General features: G+C 40.6%; 1 protein-coding gene across 7 annotated transcripts in view; it reads left to right on the forward strand.

The window, feature by feature from the left end:
* Positions 1–22,527, forward strand: part of pds5a (PDS5 cohesin associated factor A) — a 185,147-nt gene that overhangs the window by 75,847 nt on the left and 86,773 nt on the right. For all 7 annotated transcript variants that reach the window (XM_055637378.1, XM_055637394.1, XM_055637400.1 and 4 more), the window contains exons 7-10: positions 956–1,036; positions 6,815–6,955; positions 20,288–20,403; positions 21,267–21,361. In XM_055637378.1, the coding sequence (XP_055493353.1) occupies positions 956–1,036; positions 6,815–6,955; positions 20,288–20,403; positions 21,267–21,361 (433 nt within the window). The remainder of the gene's footprint in view (positions 1–955; positions 1,037–6,814; positions 6,956–20,287; positions 20,404–21,266; positions 21,362–22,527) is intronic.

Consider the following 22,527-nt stretch of genomic DNA (forward strand, 5'->3'; position numbering starts at 1 on the left):
ACGGGTTTCCTCAAGGTGCCATAGTTTCCTCCCACAACCCAAATTTGTGGTTGTCACTAGGTTAATCGGCCACTGCAGATTGACCCTGGTATGCAGGTGGATGGAGGTGTCTGGGGAAGTTGGTGAGAATGTAAGGAGAATGAAAAATTGAATTGTTAAAATTGGTGTAGAGTGCTTGATGGTTAGAGTGGACTGGACGGGACAATGGGCCTGTCCACTTGTATGACTAAGGAGATAACTTGATTGAATAAATTTCCAATATTCTTTCTTTAAAACAAAAAGGCGAGTGTTTAAGATCTATGATTTAGCTGGCTATCTGGGTCTAATTTAGTAGAAGTGTCCTATTTATGCAAATGAAATTGATTGCTTGTGTAACCTTTTTCAATGGAATTGAGACTACACTTTTTTTGTTCTTGTTTTGTGTTTGCTAGTTTTTTGGCCTGTTGGAAGACACTTCCTTCATAGCATTTTTCAGAATATGTGAAATCCAGATTTTTGTCAGTAATGACAATCTGGAATTCAAGTTTTATTACATTTGAGTCTAGTCATGCTTTGACATGCTTTTTAACATGATTTTTTAAATAGCCAGTCAAGAAAGATAACTCTAAACACCTCATCTAAGCATCAGGATGACACTATTGCCACTCAAGTGTAAATTAGTGATTTCAGCACACTGAACCTGCTTTGTATCTTGGTATATGTAGCAGCTGCTGACTATGTGTATATGGAGCCATGACTAATTGATTTGGGCAGAATAGTTGCTCTGAGGATATATGGTGAAAAATGACATTATCAAAGTATGGTTAGAGATAAATATTGATGATTGTATTTCAAAAACATTGTTCCATAGATTATGATAATAGTAGGAAACTTTTTATATGATTTCACATTTTGAATATTGTGTCCTGTAGAAAAAAACCATGTACATTAAGATGTTTGTTAATCTTTGTTTCAGAACGTGAACAAGCAAGCTTATGATTTAGCTAAAACACTCCTGAAGAGAACTGCACAAACAATTGAACCATGTATTGCCAGTGTAAGTACTTAGATAGTCATACTCCAAAAAAAATAATTCTCATCTGCACCCCACAAACTCAAGTCTATGACATGTCAAAGTGTTCAGTTTTGATTCTGACACTTGTAATCTCCATGTCTCAAATATTTGCCTCTTTCAGAATACCCTGCGACTCATTGTGCTCTGTAAACCGGTCCCATCATATTTGGAACGATAAATCAGCCAACTGGGACGGTTTTTAAGAATTTTTTTGCTTTCCCTGGTTAGTTGCTGCTTTTACTCTTCTGATCCTTCAGTCTGTGCTAGTGCGATAACTGTTTTAAGTAACTAGAGGGTTTTTTGTAAGGCTCCATCTCCTGTCAAATCAGGTACAGTTCATCTGGAATGTATGACAATGTCAACTCTTGCTTTAAAATATAAGAGAATTCTGCATCTAGACGGCATTTTGATCTGAAGCGATCAGAACCAAATTTATCTGGTATGATGCCCTTTATAGCATGAATAAATATTGCCTTGGTTCATATCTTTCTTCTTATACGGGGGCTGAATGTTATATGTAGCAGTATCATCTTTCCCAGCCCCCTCCTGTCCCAATGATAGGATCGTTAATTCTGTAACTGAAATGTAAATGTCTGTGCAGTGCATATTCTTATCCAACTATAATATTGGCCTTCCAAAAGGACGATCTTCTCTCCTCTTCATGTTGTCCTATTATAGCATTTGGCATTATTTTTTTCTAATAGGGTCAGTCTGTGAAGTCCAGTTCTCCACATTTCTTGTACGACTGTTTTTGTCCCAATTCCAAGTACATTTTGTGCACAAGCTCTCTGCAGTGGGTCTCCTATCCCCTCCCCTAATGTTCCCAGCCATCTGTCATTCCTCCCATTTCTCCCACTCAACATCTTCCATTTCTTATCAGATTCTTAATCTGTAGCCCTTTGTCTCCATATCATCTCCCCCTGTTAGCCACTATCTCCGCCCTTCCCATGCCACCTGACTCCATCTGCACATCAATCCTCCTTCAAATGTATCCATACCTGTCACTTTCCTGCTCTGTCTCATGCCTCCCCGTTGCCTCTTTATATTGGCTATCATCCCTTTACATGTTCACTTCTGATGCAGGGTCTCAACCCGAAACATCAAATAACCTTTTGCTTACGCAGATGTTGCCTGACCTGCTATATTCCCCTAGCAGCTTGTTTTTTTACTCCAAATCCTTGTATCTGCTGACTCTTATGTATCCAAATACATTTCTATTTTTTTGGTAGTTGAACATTTTTTTAATGTTTCTACAGATTTGTTTTTTATAATTTATTGCCCAATGAGTTAGTCTGTCTTCCCCTTGCAATTAGCATTTTGTTCATTTTTTACTGACACTTTCTTAAATTATGGAGCTTGATTTAAATTCTCAAATTGGTTTATGAAATTTGTCCTGATTTCTGAGCGCTACACTTTATACAAGACCATTTTGTTAGTTATTCTGTAGTTATTAAAACATCTGTATCATTTGTTATTTTGGATATAACCAGAATCCCATATCTGGCATTTTGCGCTTCTAAATTCGCATTTGTTTCTTTTCATCTTAGTGTCTTGCAACTACCAATTCTTGCATTGTTAATACCCAAACATCCATTAACGTTCTTGTCCACACTATATTTGATTTCAAATGGAACAATTCTAGGGTTTTTAAGTTTCTTCATGGTACGTGGGCAGTGCCAGCAAAGTTACATTTATTTCTCGTCATTAATTTGTTTGTGACAATAATGGATTTTTGATAATCCTTTGGAGTCATTGCATTGATGGTACTTGAAAAGGATATTTAGCAGAAAATTCTAGTACTTTGACTGAGTTAAGGCAATGGAACAGCAATACACATCCATATGAAGAAAGACGGGATAGACTCGGCTTGTACTCGCTAGAATTTAGAAGATTGAGGGGAGATCTTATAGAAACGTACAAAATTGTTAAGTTTCTGGTTGGACAGGCTAGATGCAGGAAGATTGTTCCCGATGTTGGGGAAGTCCAGAACAAGGGATCACAGTTTAAGGATAAGGGGGAAGTCTTTTAGGACCGAGATGAGAAAAACCTTTTTCACACAGAGAGTGGTGAATCTGTGGAATTCTCTGCCACAGAAGGTAGTTGAGGCCAGTTCATTGGCTATATTTAAAAGGGAGTTAGATGTGGCCCTTGTGGCTAAAGGAATCAGGGGGTATGGAGAGAAGGCAGGTACAGGATGCTGAATTGGATGATCAGCCCATGAAGGGCTCGAAGGGCCAAATGGCCTACTCCTGCACCTATTTTCTACTTTTTTATGTTCTATATCAAGATGGTAATTTGAAGGCAATACCTGATTAAATTAGATTTTCTTTTTCTGAAGTTAGGATAGACTATCCTGGGCAATTGTGCAATGACACCCCTTTTCGAGCCTGCACTAAAACAGGCACCAAATGGATAATGATTTGGGTGTGAAATTTGAGGGTTTCAACCAGGATTTTGTATATCCACTTTTGTGAGAATCTTTGATATTGTGTCTAAATGCTGAAATTTTACTGTGGAACAACTTAAGGATTACAAATAGGGTTATATATTCGGCATTTTGACTGAAAATGCTTTATAAAACAATTTTGACTATTGCATTCACACACACATTAAATAAAGAAAGTGAATTAAACATTTATATGTTGGCTGTCTGCTTGCATGCAGTCATTCTCAAATGGGTTTTTATTAGTTTAGAGCCATGTCTGGAGCAATTTATGTGTAGGAAAGAACTGTAGATGCTGGTTTAAATCGAAGGTAGACACAATATGCTGGAATAACAGGCAGCATCTCTGGAGAGAACGAATGGGTGACGTTTCTGTTCGAGACCCACAACTTAGTTCTGTCTTTGGCCATCCATTGTGAACATACAAAATTACCACCTCATTCTAAAGTATAATTAATGCTATTGCTGTAAATCTCTGCATTGGACCGGGATTAATTTCCCATTATGATGATAATAGGGATGCTATGGGCTATGTTGTTAAAGACAGGGACAGTATACAATTCTGATCTCAATCGTGCCTCAAAGTTCATATTGGCATTCCATTTAGGCATGTAGCGCTGTCATTGATTTTTTTCTAAATAGCACAATGGTTATTCCAATTAACATGACGGAAGGTGAACCATACTGGAAATGAGACTTAACACTGCCAATACCTCCTGTTGAAATCAAGTTACGACCCTTTTAACGCCCCAACAGAAATTTTGAAAGTGCCTTACCTTTCTGCATGTTTACTATGACAGCTATTTTCATCATCTAACAAACTTAATCAGCAATAGTGCAAACAAATATTGTTAACATAAGGGGCAGTGAGTAAAACTGCAATAAGCCTTGCCGTATAACAAAAAGAGGCATGTGGTGTCCTGGTTTCAATCCTGACCTTGATCACGATTCTATTTCAATATCATGGAACGGCTTATTTTCCTTTTTGGATACAAAAAATCTTGTTCCATGTGGCTCATAATGTCCTTTCAATTTGATAATTGTTCAGTATCTGTTTTTTAGCAAGTAGTGTCCTGTTGTGATTGAACTGACAGCGTATATATGACTACTATAACCTCATTTTTTGTTTCTTAGATGTTTTATGATATAGGCTATCAAGTCATTCAATTATATCCAACTGCCATGCAAATGGTTTGAGAAGAAGACCCACTTGCCTTGGCTGAATAATGATTAATTAAAATATTCAAATTATAGCACCAAAATGTTAACGGGCACACTAAGTTCAGATGTGCTAAATGTGCCTGAATCATGTCCTGAACCATCACCATTAAATCCCTGCAATGTTTAATTTCTTTTTTTTTTAAAGAGCTGAGTGGCTCGACTGAAATAGGACAGACCAGGCAGAGAAAGCTGAATCGAAATGTTGAATCTAGGAAGGCATAGCTATGAGTTGAGGGAACGATCAAAGATTATGTACGAGGCAAGAGTGGTGGGGGCCTGAAACATGCTGCCAGAGGAAGAGATGAAAGAATATATGATAACATAATTTAAGAGGCATTTAAACAGGCAATTGAGCAGACAGGGAATGGAGAGCTATAGACGATGTTAGAAAGGTGGGATTGGTTTAATTTGATGTTGCAGTCGCAAACATAATTTAAGTGATGCATTGTTCTATGTAAGGAACTAAGCACGTGCCAAATTCCAGTAAATGTTTTTGAATGCTTTCATTTTAAATATTTTTAGTTTTCTTCAATAAAATGTTTGAATTTTGTTGAATGCTTTGTAGGGGAAGCTCTGAAGAATTCAAATATAGTATTCTATGATATTACTGTTTCTGAATTTCTTTTTGAAATGTTTTGCAACACTGTCATCACCTTAAATCTTTTTTTGAGATTTTCATCATTTTTATCATGTTTTAGGTTAAAGAGAAATGCTTTTTTAAAATGCCATTGAACAGTGCACATTGGAAACTGAATATTATTACTTTTAGTTGTTAAATTGTAAAGCATCCATATAGAAACATCGGCAAAATAAATGTAATAATTTTGTAATAACATTCTTGCATTTATTTCATATTTATTTATAACACAGGAGGCCATTTGGCCCATGGAGCATATAAACTGGTTCTGAATAATCCCATTTACCCCCTTCCCTCAAATTATTTGTGTAAATATTCTCCATATTCCCATAATCTCTCCCACCCACCTCTACTTACCCAATTAGCCTATTAATGAGCACATCTTTGGCATGGAGTTAGGAAACCAGAGGACACCGGCACACATGGTCAAAGAGAAAACTGTGCTCCACAAGGCAGCACTGGAGATCAGGATTGAACCCAGAGTTGAGGCGGCAGTTCTATTAGCTGTGACACTGGTGCTTGGTTGATTTTTTTTTTTTATCAATCTAGTTAAAATCTGTATTAGTGTTGATATTTCTTTCTCAGTGCATTTGTTTCAAGGCTTATACAACTGATTCAGAAGAATTCGCAGAGGAGGGAAACCTCACCCAGCTCCTGGTTATAATCTGCTAAATATGCCATTCCATAACAAAGGACGACTGGCTGAATTATGCTATTTTTTAAATCATTATATCAATAATAAGTATCAGAATATTTGGAGCAAGATATATGTTTAAAATAACCGTTTCTGCATTAGAAAATATATGAAACAGCACTTTTTGTTTGTCTTATTTTGACATTTTAACAACCTTCTCCACTTTAGGTCTGCCACTGTATTCTGTGTCAAAGAGCTACCTTAGTGCTGTGGAATAGAATTTCTCATATGTGTCATTTCTTGGTTTCTGGATCAGAACTGAATTCTGTGCTGTACAAACCCCAGATATTGCTAAATTTAGAATTCACAAGGTGGAATAAATAAACTATTTTAAACAAAAATTTGGTTGGAATGGAAATTGCATCAGCAAATCAGTATTTTGCCTCATTTTAATTTGTCTCTCCGAGTTCACATCAGAACTTAAGTCATGTGGAAATTCCTTTAGTGTAAGTGTAAAAATTATTCTGAAGTTTTGATATGGGTAGTTAGTTGTCAATAAATTTGACGAATTGGATGAAAAAGTAATTCTCTTGCAAGTTTAAAAATTATTGCACTTTATTGTTCAAAGCATAATGCGAAATTTGGGAACATTCTTTTTACTCTATTTAGACTATTTGATGTTGCACCAATTTTGACGCAGCAGATAGAATTTCTTATATATTGTAATGGGTATTAAAAATGTAATTGTTATTTGTATATTTAAATATTTTGTTTCTAATGGCCTCAAGAACATCTGTCAATGCTTTATATTGTTTCTTCCACCAGTTTTTTAACCAGGTCCTAGTTCTGGGAAAGTCTTCCGTCAGTGATTTGTCTGAACATGTGTTTGATCTCATTATGGAGCTTTTTGCTATTGATCCTCATCTACTGCTGTCAGTTATGCCACAGCTTGAGTTTAAACTGAAGGTGAGTTTAAATATGTTTAAAGATCCATGACTGCTAAGGATTCCTTCCTTCAGAAATAATGTATATCTTATCAATTGTAATGCTGAAGCAACTTTGTTATGATGGAAACAATTGTAATAATATTTACAAGGACTTTCAAAATGTACAAGGAATTGAACGGTTGTATTGGGTAAATTTGGTGAGCATGCAAAACCAGGTGAGAGCTGAGGAATTAAAAACAATTCCTATGATCAAGCAAGGTGTAGAGAAAAAGAGGTGATGATTGATAATCATCTGTATGGGCGGGACGGGACAGTGGGAACCATTGTTTTTATGTTTATTGTTAAATTCTTTAATGTTGTGTCTTATCTTTATTCGTGTGCTGCAATGGCAAGTCAAATTTCACTACACCAATTGGTGTATGATAATAAATGTCCTTTGTCTCCGTGTATCCTTGTATAATGATACAACTAATGCCTCGGATTAATAACTTTGAGTTGGAATTTTGGAGAAAATAATCATAAATAATAGGTTTGAAATTGTGTTTAAAGAACCACAAAATACTTGTTGACAAAGATTGTTAATGTTTGTAACAATGTTTTTTTGATTTATCTTTAAAAGAATAGTGACATTTTCTATCGTTGCTTTGCATCTGGATAAAAATGAGAAGCGGTAATAGTGGATAGGAAATTGCCTTCACCACAGGAAACACTCATGGTGAACGGTTGTGCTTTTTGCACAAGGGAAGGATGTTCCCCTTGAGTTGGTACTTGGACAACTGTTTTATTTATGGCCTACAAGCTGTACTGGATAAATTTCAGAATCGTCAAACTTGAAAGAGTAAGCATCAAGGGTGATGGTAAAAGATTTGACGAGAATGTAGATGCAGTGAGGGAATGAAATTTGATGTGGGGAATGCAATAATGTAACTTAGTAGTAAGGACAAGATAATGTAGGCCTGGAGTTTCCTGAAAAATGCAAGTAATTATAAATGTAAATGCAGACATTTTCCTGTATAACCTTTAGGAAGTTCTGGATTCCTGTATAAGCATAAACTCTCAAATTTCCTGACCAGTTTGGGCCAACATTATCCTGGCTCAATGCTAATACAAGACTTCTGAAGTCCAACAGTGGAGCACAACTTCCTACACTTAACCAACTGGTAACCTGTAAAATCTGCCTGATTCCTTGCATTTCAGTTACGAGATTTGCTGGCAAAGACACAGGTAGGAAGGGAGTTGAGGTAGGGAGTGAGACAGGTTGGGAAAGTGGGCAAATAAGTGGCAGATGGAATATAGTGTAGCAATGTGTGGAGTCATGCATTTTGGTGGTTAGAGTGAAGACGTAGACTATTTTATAAATGGGGTGAGATCCAGAAATCTGAGATGCAAAGGCACTTGAGAGTGCTGGTGCAGGATTCTCATAAAGTTAATCTGCAAGTTGAATCGGTGGTAAAAGCAAACTCAATTCTAGAATTTATTTCAAGATCTACAAAAACAGAGATGTAATGTTGAGGCTCTATAAGGCGCCTAAAAGGCCACATTTGGAATATATTGTGAGTAATTTTGTGCACCATATCAGGATGTGCTATATTTAAGAGGGAGTTAGATGTGGCTAAAGTGATCAGGGGGTATGGAGTGTAGGCAGGTACAGGATACTGAGTTGGATGATCAGCCATGATCATATTGAATGGCGGTGCAGGCTCGAAGGGCCGAATGGCCTACTCCTGCACCTATTTTCTATGTTTCTATGTGCTGGCTATGGAGATGGTCCAAAGAAGGTTTACAAGAATGATCGCAGGAATGAGTAGGTTAACCTATGACGATCATTTGCCGGCACTGCGCCTGTACTCGATGGAGTTTAGAAGACTGAGCAGCGACCTAATTGAAACATATGAAATAAGAAAGGCTTGGATAGAGTGGATGTGGATATGATGTTTCCACTAGAGTAGGACTACAGGTCATGGCCTCAGAATTAAATGACGTTCTTTCAGGAAGGAGATGGGGAGAAATGTCTTCAGTCAGAGGGTGGTGAATCTGTGGAATTCTTTACCACAGAAGGCTGTGGAGGCCGTCAGTGGATATTTTTAAAGCAGAGATAGATGGATTCTTGCTTAGTACAAGTATCAGAGGTTATGGGGAGAAGCCAAGAGAATGTGGTTAGGAGGGAGAGATAGATCAGCCATGATTGAATGGTGGAGTAGACGATGGGCCAAATGGCCTAATTCTACTCCCATTCCTTATGACAGGTGGTTAAAAAAAGAACTCCAGTCCTCTTATCTCACTCCGTGTAGGAAAGAACTGCAGATGCTGGTTTAAACCGAAGTAAGACACAATGCTGGAGTAACTCAATGGGATAGGCAGCATCTCTGGATAGAAGGAGTGGGTGATGTTTCAGTTCAAGCCCCTTCTTCAAACTGAAAATCAGGGGAGAGGGAGACACTGAGATAAGGGATCTCACTACCTGTGCCCCGTGCTCGAAAGGCAAGAAAGGGGAAGACAGTGCAGTTCATTAAGTGACTCAGGGGGTGGGGCTTCAGACAGTCATACAGCATGGAAACAGGCCCTCTGGCCCAACTTGTCCATGCCCATGCCCCATACACTCGTACTACCAGCCTGTGTTTGACCCATATCCATGTAAACCTGTCCTATCCATGTACCTGTACACATGAATGTTAAATGTTATCATAGACTTTGTCTTTGGAACTGATGTGTTACAATGCTGGGAGATATATTCTGCACTTTGCTCCATCTGTTGTACTCCAGTTTGACTTGATTGTGTTTATGTTCAGTATATCCTTATCTGATTGTATAGCATGCAAAACAAAGCTTTACACTGTACCTTGGTACATGGGCAGAGCATTAAATAGGAAAGGTGCATTCATTCTGATGGGATTCTGTAGGTTTCCCAAAAGCCAGCTGAGGAACAGCAGAGGAACTGTGACAAGGCTCAGGTGATGCTTTGCTATGTCATGAGCTCAGTAAATGATAGAGTCGTTGAGAGTGTTGCACAATAGAGCACAGTTGTACGACAGGAAGGTGACATCAGATATACATGTACTGAGATGGACAAGGGCTGATTAGGGATAGTCAGCACAGATTTGTACGTGGGAGATCGTGTCTCATGAACCGGATTGATCTTCTTGAAGATGTGACCGAAAACGTTGATGACGACAGAGCTGTCGACGTTGTATATGTGGATTTCAGCAAAGGTATTTTACAAACATTCACACGGTAGGCTGCTCTGGAAGGTAAGATTGCATGGGATCCAAGGAGAGATAGCTGAATAGATTAAAAAATTGACTTCATGGAAGGAAGCAGGGGGTGATGGTGGGAGGTTGTTTTTCAGATGTGAGGCCCGTGACTAGTGGTGAGAACGTGCAAGGCATGATTAGCAAATTTGCAGCTGACACTAAACTGGGTGGTAGTGGAGATACTGAAAATGTTTGTCTGAAATTGCAGCAAGATCTTGATCGGTTGGGCAGGTGGGCTGAGGAGTGGCTGATAGAGTTTAATACAGAAAAATGTGAGGTGTTGCCTGCTCAAGTTGGGGGCTATGTGGGAGTGGTGCAATATTGCGTTGGTGGTACGCCTTGAGTTGGGTTAACGGGTGAGTGGTGGAATCCTGCGTTGGGGGAGCAGACCCAATGGTCTGCATTTGGTCTAGTTTCAGTTAAGAGAAACATGGGAAAGGGGCCATTTGAGATGACAGTGATTTTCTTTATAGAGAGCATAAATTTGATGTTTTGTGTTTTAATTTTAAACTTTTAATAACCATTAATATTCTAAAATGACAGCAAAGAATACAAGGTAATGGATTCTATGAATGGACACAGTGTACAAAAACAATTATGTTAATTCTTGATAAGATACTGCTGTGTCCCAACAAGAGTATTGTTGTGCAATTCGGAAAAATGTGAAGACCTTGCAGGTGAAGAGGGTGCAATAAATATTTAGTTGAATGCTGTTGGGGTGGAAGGACTAAAATGCATGACAGGGTTAGAGTGGCGGGGATTGTTCTCCAGAGAGCAGTGGTGCGTCCATTTATTTAAAAAAACAGACACGGGTTGGTGGGGGAGAAAATCACCTGGCAACTTTCATTAAAAATCTAGGATCTTATTGAATGGCAGATTAGTGATGAGAGGCAAAGTGGCTTAATTCATCTTCAAAGAGCCTGGGGGGTTGTAAATTAGCTTTATTTACATAATGTGTAGGCATGACATGAAAGTAATTCACTGGGGAAATTAATAAGCACTGCAGGGAAATAAATTGTTGGGTGCATAGGAATCCTAATGGCTCGGTAATTTTCGTTGGGGAGTTCAGTACAACAAATAACCTTTGGCTTTTTAACATTTTATTTCAGCAAATATGGTCTTATGCTGGTATTCTGATTTTGGTTTGGAAATGGAACAAATGAGGACCAGTGTGATAGTTTATAACCATATAACAATTACAGCACGGAAACAGGCCATCTCGGACCTACAAGTCCGTGCCGAACAATTATTTTCCCTTAGTCCCGCCTGCCTGCACTCATACCATAACCCTCCATTCGCTTCTCATCCATATGCCTATCCAATTTATTTTTAAATGATACCAACGAACCTGCCTCCACCTCTTCCACTGGAAGCTCATTCCACACCGTTACCACTCTCTGAGTAAAGAAGTTCCCCCTCATGTAACCCCTAAACTTCTGTCCCTTAGTTCTGAAGTCATGTCGAAAAGAGGTTGAAGCTGAACTGAACTTCAACTGATGATTTGAGAACTCATTTAAGGGCCTGTCCCACTATGGCGAGTTTATCTGCGAGTTTAGGAGAGTTTGCGCACGCCACAAGCTTGCGGCATGGTCGACGTGTGGTCGTAGGTGGTCACTGGTAAGTCTCCTTCATGGTCGAGGTGTTCCCGCATAGTGGTTACTACACGCGGCCTCAGTTTGATCAATGAAAATTTTTCAGCAGGCTGAAATTTTTCTGCGAGTAAACATTGGTCGGCATGGAAAAAATCGATACTTTTTTACTCGTAGGTTTAGTCGAAGTAGGTCAGCATGTTATCGTAAGTGATCGAAGGTAGTCAAGTCCAATTTTCCCGAGAGCATCACCGATTTAATCGAAGCTGGTCGAAGCTAGTATTCAACATAGTCGAAGGAGGTTGAAGGAGATCTTCTACATATTCGTAGGAGGTTCTCTACATAGTCGAAGGAGGTCATAGGAGGTGTTCTACTTAGTCTAAGGATGCCAAATTTCCGGCGATACAACAGGACCATGACACTCCTAAACTCGCAAATAAACTCACCATAGTGGGACAGGCCCTTTACTTTCTCTAATCTTTCAACAAGAGCTGTGAATGTTTTAGCTTGTTTAATGGTAATATTGCAGCCTGGTAGCTTTATCAAGATAGGTGTAATAGCTTGCAGGAGAGGGAAGATTAGGGACTAAGACCCAGACGTTAATATTATTTGGGCTATCTTTCACCCAACCCTCTGATGAACTTCCCTTCGGCACTCTTGGAGCTGTCTCCTGCCATTCATGCAATGGCATCTGCCTGCATGGTTTGAAGCATTTGATCTCATACACATTCAACCACCTGAAAATGTCATTCTTATACTAGTAACAAGGATGGGCACGTTTTGGATCGAGATCCTTCTTCAGACTGTTGTAGGAGAGAGAAAGCTGGAAAAGAGGTGGAGTAAGGGTCTGGCAAGTGATAGGTGGATGTAGGTGAGGGGAGTTGATCAGCAGATGGGTGGATGCCATTGACGAAAAGGAAATAAGGAATGTCAGTTAGGGAGAAAAGTGGAGTGAAATGTAAAACCAGAGGGAGAGACGTTAAGTTGAATAGAAGGGGGGGAGAGGAAGAGGATTGTTGGTGAAATGGATACACACTAGAATAGGAGGGATGGAAATGAGAGAGGGGAAAGAGGGGGTGTATCCTCATGCTGGAGATGAGATTTGAAGAGGTGCATGTGAACCTCTGCCTTGTCTATTGGGAATCCCAAGGATTTAAGTGAGGAAAGAGGATTAGGGACATGTGATGCATCTCCTGTGGTTTCAGGGGAAAGGGAGGGGACGATTTGCATGTGATGAATGAACCAAGGAGTAGGAGATGGAGTGGTCCCTGCAGAATGCGAAAAGGGATGGGAATGGGTGGAAGTGACTGGTGGTGGGGATCAGGGTGAAGGTGGCGGAAATGTCATAGAATGATGTGTTGAATAATGTGTTGGGATGGAAAGTGAGGATCACGGGAACTCTATCCTTGTTTCGTCTTGAAGGAGGATGATGGAGAGCAGAACTGTGGGACACATTGGAGACCTGGGCAAAGTATCCATCCCCAACAGCAGAGAGAAACCAGGTTTACTGAATAAAGAAGACATCCCGGATGCCTAGAGTGGAAACCACGTCATGGGTGCAGATGCGGAGAGGCAGAAATTGAGAGCAAGGGATGGTGCCCTTGGAAGAGGCAGGGTGGGCGGAGCTACAGTCAAGATAACTATGGAAGCCCCTGGGTTTATAGTAGATGTCAGTCAATAGTATACCTCCGTGATGAGGACAGAGATCGAGAAAGGGAAGAGAGGTGTCAGAGCGTGAATTTGGTGGCTGGATGGAAGTTGGTAGTAAAATTAAGGTACGAGTTATGCACAAGTGCAAGAGACAGCCCTCAAGCATTCGGTGTTGTAGCAGAGAAAGAGTTGGGGATTGGTGCCACGGTTCATTTTGAACAAGGACTGTTCAACATAACCAAACTATAGATGGGCCTAGCTGGGAACCATTTGAGTGTGCATGGCTACACCTTTAACTTGAAACGGTAAAGAAGTTAAAAGAAAAGTTGTTGTGGGTGGGGACAAGTTCTGCCAGGTGGAGGTATTGGTTGAGGGGAACTGATCAGGAATCTGTTCAAGGAAGAACCAGTGGTCAAAGTCAATGGTTCTTTATTATCGCATGTACCGAGGTACAGTGAAATTATTTTTTTTGCATACAGCACAGTAAATTATCACTATACATAAACACAACCCCAGATTAAGTACAGTGTGTGTAGAAATCGGACACTGAGAAGGTATACAAGAGTCGCCGAGTTTTGGTGCCATTTTCAAAATCCAAACTGCCGCTGACTTTCAGCCATCGCTTCGATCCAGATTGGCGAGTAAGCGGTTATGCCTCTCATCGCCCAACCACCTTCAACATTTGTGCCCCGGGTGTGTCTCCCGCAGCCAAACTTGGGCTGCCAGGACTGTTACCGGGAGAAAATTGTGGCCCAGTGGTTGTTTGGCTGCACGGCACGGCAGGAGTGCCCCGAGAAAATGAATGTATGTAGGAATTGTATGTCCATGGTAAAAATAAGGCAATGAAGACTTAAGAATTGGAAGTTATTGAAGTGATGTGAAGTGTGAAGTGATGTGAAGTTATAAGAGTATGTGAAGTGCGTTGGTTATAAGTTTGAACGGACTGGCCGGGGTGGGGTTTATTTGAAGTTGGGTTCAGTGGAACACACAGAAACAAGGTGCCTGTAGGGGAAGGAAATAGGAATTGGCAGGACAAGGTTGGGAGATAGGAATGGACAGGACTGGATTTGGGAGATAAAAAGCAGGACTGCCCTGGCAGATGCATTATTTCTGCCTGCTCCTGCCCCACCAACAACATCTCCATATGCCTCAAATGTATAATGTCCTTCCTTGTCCAATCCCTTCCAACCTACATTCGAGACACCTCGCACGATCTTCACTACTTCAATAACTTCTGATTGATTTTGAATTTTCATGCAAAATTAAAATGATGAATCTGAAATAAAAACAAAATAATCCATAGGTTGAGTATCATTTTTGGAAAGACAAATAGTTAATGTTTCAGGTTGATAATCTGTCATCAGGGCTTAAGTATTGATTAACTATAATTGGTCCACTGGGGAATTTTAATGTTGAGTGTTGATCCTATTTAAGACATGGCATTAATTTTAACCTCAAGCTCTCATTCATGTATCAGTTTATCGAACAATTTTGGAATGGTGCATAATGTCAGTTCAATGAATTTCCTAAGTCGTGCACTGTCATTTCAGAAAATATTTTATGCTGAAGCTCATGGGATAACTTTGGAACACACAACTTTTCTTAGTCAGGCAAAAATGCCCTGAATCAACATTGTTTGTTCATTTATATACTGTAAAGATATGTTCTTTATTCTGTTCACAATTGTTTTCATGAGCCAGTTTTGTTTAAACTGCTTGATTTGATTTTGGTTTAGCCTTCAGGCATTTCAATAGTCAATGGTGCTTAATTTATTGCACATGCAACTGAAGAGTGAAATTCTTTTTGCACATATTACACATCCGGGTGCCGCCATTTTTGGTGCCATTATTCAAAGTCCGAAGTCTGGTCGGCCCGTTCCCATGAACCAACGTCCCTCTCCTTGGCCGGTCTTTGTGTCCTTGGGGCGCCTCCTGCAGCCTACCTGAAGGCACTGGAGACATTATCCCAGTTCACCCCCCTATCGGCCCTTGCTCCTTGAGTCTGCCAAGCCTTCGGACGGGTTCTCAGTCCGCATAAGACCATGGTAGGTGGGTCAGGCCTACCGGGCGAGTCCTCCTCCAAGTTCTAAACTCGGCGGGCAAGTTGGGCCTGCTTGCCAGGAGAATCTCGGGTCACAGGTGCTAGTGGGGGGAACATAATCTGCGACCAAAAGAAAAGCTGGTATAGTCCTGAGCAAAATTAATTGAAGCAATATTCTTTGCTGTTCAAAGACTAATGCTTGCCATAAATCAAGATGCAACACATTAATATGTTGAAGGATAGCTAAGGAAGGAATCTACCAAAGCTCTGCTCACGATACATCAGCATGTGCTACTTTAAATGGATAATGTACGTTATATAATTTGTGCATACTAAACCTATAAAATCTATTCGTTGGGAAGTAAACAGTGGGTGAATCATTTTAGATGGATGCCGATATTCTGGCCAGAGTATTCTATATATATTTTTTTAATCTGTGGCTTAATTTAGCCAAAATGTAATGTAAACATAGAAACATAAAAAATAGGTGCAGGAGGAGGCCTTTTGACCCTTCGAGCCACCACCGCCATTCATTGTGATCACGGCTGATCGTCCCCTATCAATAACCTGTGCCTGCCTTCTCCCCATATCCCTTGACTCCACTAGCCCCTAGAGCTCTATCTAACGCTCTCTTAAATCCATCCACTGCCCTCTGTGACGGGGAATTCCATAAATTCACAACTTTCTGGGTGAAAAGGTTTTTTCTCACCTCAGTCTTAAATGACCTCCCCTTTATTCTAAGACTGTGGCCCCTGGTTCTGGACTCGCCCAACATTGGGAACATTTTTCCTGCATCTAGCTTGTCCAGTCCTTTTATACTTTTATATGTTTCTATAAGATCCACCCATTCTTCTAAACTCCAGTGAATACAAGCCTAGTCTTTTCAATCTTTCCTCATATGACAGTCCCGCCATCCCAAGAATCAATCTCGTGAACCTACGCTGTACTGCCTCAATCACAAGGATGTCTTTCCTCAAATTAGGAGACCAAAACTGTACACAATACTCCAGAGCCCTATACACTGGAGAAGAACCTCTTTACTCCTATACTGAAATCCTCTTGTAATGAAGGCCAACATTCCATTAGCTTTCTTCACTGCCTGCTGTACCTGTAAGCCAACTTTCAGTGACCGGTGTACAAGGACGCCCAGGTCTCGCTGCACCTCCCTCTTACCTAACCTAACCCCATTGAGATAATAATCTGCCCCCTTGTTTTTTCCACCAAAGTGGATAACCTCACATTTATCTATATTATACTGCATCTGCCACGCATCTGCCCACTCACTCAACCTGTCCAGGTCACCCTGCAACCTCCTAACATCCTCTTCACAGTTCACACTGCCACCCAGCTTTGTGTAAATTTGGTGTAATAAGTGGAAAATGCATTTTGTACTTAATTTTTTTAATTATTGTAATAATACACAGGTATAAACAGACATTGCTAAAAGTCACTGCCTTGATCCGAATGTAATAATAGACAATAGGTGCAGGGATAGGCCATTCGGTTCTTCAAGCCAGCACCGCCATTCACTGTGATCATCGCTAATCATCCACAATCAGTACCCTGTTCCTGCCTTCTCCCCATATGCCCTGACTGCTATTTTTAAGAGTTCTATCTTACTCTCTCTTGAAAGCAACCAGAGAATTGGCCTTCACTGCCTTCTGAGGCAGAGAATTCCACATATTCACAACTCTCTGGGTGAAAACGTTGTTCCTCATCTCTGTTATATATGGCCAACCCCTTATTCTTAAACTGTGGCCCCTAGTTCTGGACTCCCCCAGCATTGGGAACATATTTCCTGCCTCTAGCGTGTCCATTCCCTTAATAAACTTTTATGTTTCAATAAGATACCTTCTCATCCTTCTAAATTCCAGTGTATACAAGCCCAATCGCTCCATTCTTCCAACATATGACATTCCTGCCATCCCTGGAATTAACTTGATGAACCTGTGCAGCATTCCCTCAATAGCAAGAATGTCCTTCCTCAAATTTGGAGACTAAAACTGCACCAAATACTCCAGGTGTGGTCTCATTAGGGCCCTGGACAACTGTCGGAGGATCTCTTTGCTCCTATACTCAACTCCTCTTGTTATGAAGGCAAACATGCCAATAGCTTTCTTCACTGCCTGCTGTACCTGCATGCTTACTTTCAGTGACTGATGAACAAGGACACCCAGATCTTGTTGGACTTCCCCATTTTTCTAATTTGATGCCATTCAGATAATAATCTGCCTTCTTGCCAAAGTAGATAACTTCACATTAATCTGCATAATTTTTTGTTGTTTTCTTTGTCCTGTTTTAGTTAATGTTGGTTTATTAGGGTGGGGGGGGGGGGCACATGTTTTTGTCTCTTCCTTCGGGGGGAATGCGACTTTTTCTTGTCGTATCCCCTTTCTCTGCCTCCGTCTGCGCTGAGGCCTATTGGCGGAGCTGGCGGCCTCCAACTGCGGCCGACCTCGAGGCTCCGGAGGCAGAGCCGACCAGGACTAGGCTGGCCGACTTCAGGGCTGAGGCAGCGGCGGCCTGACTCGCTGAAGCGGCGTTCCAGCTTCGGCAGCGGCTCGACTCGGAGCTGAGGCTGCGTTCCGGCGGCGGCCCGACTCGCTGAGGTGGGGCTCCGGCTTTCGGCAGTGGCCCGAATCGGAGCTGCGGCGGCGGCGACATCACTTCGGAGGTTCGGCCGCGGGCCCAGTGGACGACCAGGAGCTCGCAGGTTGCAGGTTGGTGACCTGTTTCTGGAGCTCCCGCAAATACAGCTGTGTCCGCTGGACTGGAGGGCGACATCTTCGGCCTGGATCGCCTCAGCGCAGCGGAAGAACAAGGAGGGAAGAGACAGAGACTAAGACTTTTGCCTCCATCACAGTGAGGAGGTGCTTGGAGAACTCACTGTGGTGGATGTTAATTTGTGTTTATTGTATGTTTTGTTATTTATTATTATTTTGTATGACTGCAGGCAACGACATTTCGTTCAGACCGATAGGTCTAAATGACAATAAAGGAATCTAATCTAATCTAATCTGCCATGCATCTGCCCACTCACCCAACCTGTCCAAGTAACCCTGCATCCTCATAACATCATCCTCACATTTCACACTGCCACCCAGCTTTGTGCCATTGCAAATTTGCTAATGTTACTTTTAATTCCTTCATCTAAATCATTAGTGTATATTGTAAATAGCTGCGGTCCCGGCACCGAGCCTTGCGGTACCCCACTAGTCACTGCCTGCCATTCTGAAAGGGACCCGTTAATCCCTACTCTTTGTTTCCTGTCTGCCAACCAATTTTCTATCCATGTCAGTACCCTACCCCCAATACCTTGTGCTCTAATTTTACCCAATAATCTATGTGGGACCTTATCAAACGCTTTCTGAAAGTCCAGGTGCACTATATCCACTGGCTCTCCCTTGTCCATTTTCCTAGTTGCATCCTCAAAAAAATTCCAGAAGATTAGTCAAGCATGATTTCCTCTTCACGCTTCAAGGACACTGAACATGAAAGCTTTGTTTTATTCGTCCGTCATTCCTTTACATCCTGGCAACTTGTGTCCTCTGTCAGTTACTATGACATCCATTCCTTATCAAACAAAAAGGATAGCTGCATCATCATATTGTAAACTGAACATTCCAACACCATTTAGGATATTGCATTTGTTACATTGATTACGCATCACAGTCCTATATCTTGGGTGGCCTTCTATGACGTTTTGGTCTGACCACTGCCTCTGTTTGCACTGGTACAGGATTCTGATCTGTCATGTCCTGTTCTACCGGTTTATCATCTCAATTCGGGTTTTGCATAGTCTCCTACTCAGACTCGTGCATTCTTGGCTCACCAATTTGGTGGTCTGATCCCCCACATTCGGTTCAAGGAAATGACAGTCACCATTATGAAAGTGTATTACTTGCAAGATCTGTACAATGGTATAGATAATGTGTAAATAAAGTACATAATGTTATCAACAGTTTTGCACAAGTAGTTTTGCCACCACGTGTATCCATAACCAAATTGGATATAACAGAAATGATGAATTAGGGAATACCATTTGTATTACATAGACCAAATTAGTGTAACATAATTTCAATCAGCAGCTAGAGAACCACTTAAAGGTTACTTTGGAATGTGACACGCAGGGGGGGATACTGCCTTGGATTTAAACAATACAAGGGGAAATAAACTGTCTCCCTGCAGTAATTAGAAACCATTGTCTCTTAAGATCACAGCTGACCATTTAATTGACAATCATTTGTTTCTATTGACACTTGTGCAATGCTGCTCTACCAAACAATACAGTTGTTAGTACTTTTTGCTTTCAATAACAAAAATAAACACCTAAAGTTCCTGATTTTTGGAAATCCTAGGTGGAAGAATAGCTTTGTTATTGTGAATCTGAAATCCTCCAGCCCCTAACCACGCCCCACCTCCAAATTGACACCTTTGTTTCAACACTTTGGTTTTCTGTAACACAATGTTTCTTAAGGCAAGTATAGTGTTATTGCAGTCGCCTATCGTTTGTATATGTGCACACGGATGATTATATATATGGCGGCAAGAAAAATGTTTCACTGCCTGTCCCTTACCATCCTGTGTATCCACATGTCCAATAACTTTCACTTTAAACTGCAAGAGCTTTGGCATTTGGCCAAGTGAACTTGTGGTGCATCCTGGGTTTTTTTGCCACAGACAAGATCATTTCAAACTTGAATTGTGCATACAGTTTTATATCACAAAGTTAGACATTTTATGATTTTAGTTATTTCAAGATTATTTCAGTCTTCCAGGAATTGTTTGTTCTTGTGTAATATATATAGTTTGTTTTCCCAGAGCAATGATGGTGAAGAGCGATTGGCTGTTGTTCGACTATTGGCAAAACTATTTGGTGCCAGGGATTCGGAGCTTGCAACACAAAATCGCCCCCTGTGGCAGTGTTTCTTGGGACGGTAAGTTTTTTAAACTGTTTTCTTAGAAGTTTAAGATATTTAATTGAAGTGTTCAACCATTGAAAAGTTCACTCACAGGGATGAAGAAAAATAGTGAGGAATAGTTCTAAAGGGGACCATGTATCACCAGGTAATATCATGTGTTTATTCTACATAGCTGGTAGATGTAAATATTTTCCATTGAGATACTTTATATCAAATTATCTTAAAAATCATAAAACTGGAGATGCTGGAAATTTGAAATAACTATTTAAATAATACACTATCTGTTTTCAAACAAAATGAATGAACTTCACATTTAGCTACATTGTACTGCATCTACTATGTGCTTGTTCTTTCATTTAACTTATCCAAATCTTCCTGAAGTCTCTTCATCCTCCAAGGAATTCCTCAGAGATCTGTGCTGGACCTCTGTGTTTGTGTTATATTTAAAAGGACTTGGATGAAATGTAGATGAGTTGTTCAGCAAATTTGCATCTGACTTAAATTGTTGGAGTTGGGGATAATGAGGAAGGCTATCAAAGAAATAACGGTATGTCAATATGCTACAAAAATGGGCAGAACAATAGAGGTTAATCCCAGCAAGTGAGAAATGTTGCACTTTGGGAGGTCAAATTTCTGGAGAAAGTATACAGTAAATGGCAAGCATCTTAACAGCTTTGATGTGCTGAAAAATGTTGGGGGTCCAAATCCATAGCTTTTTCAAAGTGGTAACATAAGTAGATACAATGGTAAAGGAGGTAGAGTGGTTAGGGCATGAGTACGAGTCAGGAAGTCCTGTAGCAGTTTTATACCTTGATATCAACCTACATTATGAATTCATTGTCTTATTAATTACTTTGAATTATTGTGCTTTTTAATAGATTTAATGACATTCATGTTCCTGTGCGACTGGAATGTGTGAAGTTTGCAAGTCATTGTCTGATGAATCATCCAGATTTAGCCAAAGATCTTACAGGTGAGGTGTGTTCATACAAAAATGCCACCCTAGATGGAGATTTGCTTCCAGTGTCAACATTTGAAGCAAAAACAAAACTGTCATGGCTAGATTGAGTGGATAAAGGCACCTAACACTATCTGTATAATTGTGTGTGGGAGGGGGAAACTGCAGCAGCTGGCAGGTAGACATTGTATTTCTATGTTGCCTGATTTTTGTGTTAAACTTTTGGCCAAATCTTAGACCTTCACCCCAGCAGTGGAAGCTAAGTGATGTGGAATCTGGAAGCGTTGAACAGATTGTATTACCATCCTTAAGTACTGTTTCTGATATGAATTTTTAAAGCACTTTTGAAGAAAGTTCTGCAAATACCAATTGACCAGTTTTGTCCACAAAATTGGCTTTTAGATAGTAATTGAAAGCTTGCTATATCCAAAGCCATTGTTGTACTAAAGGAGCTGAGCAGATTAGTGTTCTTTCTTATTCTTGGGGAAAGTTCCAAAAAGCTCAACGTATTCTACATCAGTGGTTCTTAACCTCGGGGTTATGGGGTCGTTTGGGGTTTTTCCGGGGGTCATGAAGGGGTCATAAATAACGTGTCAATTTGTTGAGCCCATGTTTAGGAACCTAACAAAGGTACATACCACACACAGTATTTTGTTTGCGTATGCGAGTATGTATACGAACACGAACGGTGTGTGTTGTGAACCATGTCTGGCAAGAAGCGCACGTAAAGTGAAGCATTTCTCAAGTTCAGCTTCACAGGCATTGTTCAAAAATCCGTGGTCAAGCTGCAATGTGTTATCTGTGCCAAGGTTTTGAGCCACGAGAGCATGAAGCTCAGCAAACTCTGAAGATCCATTTGGAGTCTTGTCACAGCGACCTGGCGGGGAAGGGCATGGACTATTTCAAATCAAAAGAAGCCGCACTTCCCGCATCGATTCGACGGGTCACTGCGCTCATCAAAATGAAGCAGTGTTGGATCGCACATACTAAGAAACCACACACCATCGGTGAAGAGTTTATCAAGCAATGCCTTCTCGAAGCAGTAAGGTTGGTGCTGGGGTAACAGCAGTCAAACAAGTTCAGGCAGATTTCCCTTTCGAATGACACAGTCAAAAGTCGAATCTCGGATATGAGTAATGATATTCTGCTGCAACGCAGGCTACCTGGGCGCTACAGCCGGT

The sequence above is a fragment of the Leucoraja erinacea genome, chromosome 1 (assembly GCF_028641065.1).
Source record: "Leucoraja erinacea ecotype New England chromosome 1, Leri_hhj_1, whole genome shotgun sequence".
Taxonomy (NCBI): Eukaryota; Metazoa; Chordata; class Chondrichthyes; order Rajiformes; family Rajidae; genus Leucoraja; species Leucoraja erinaceus.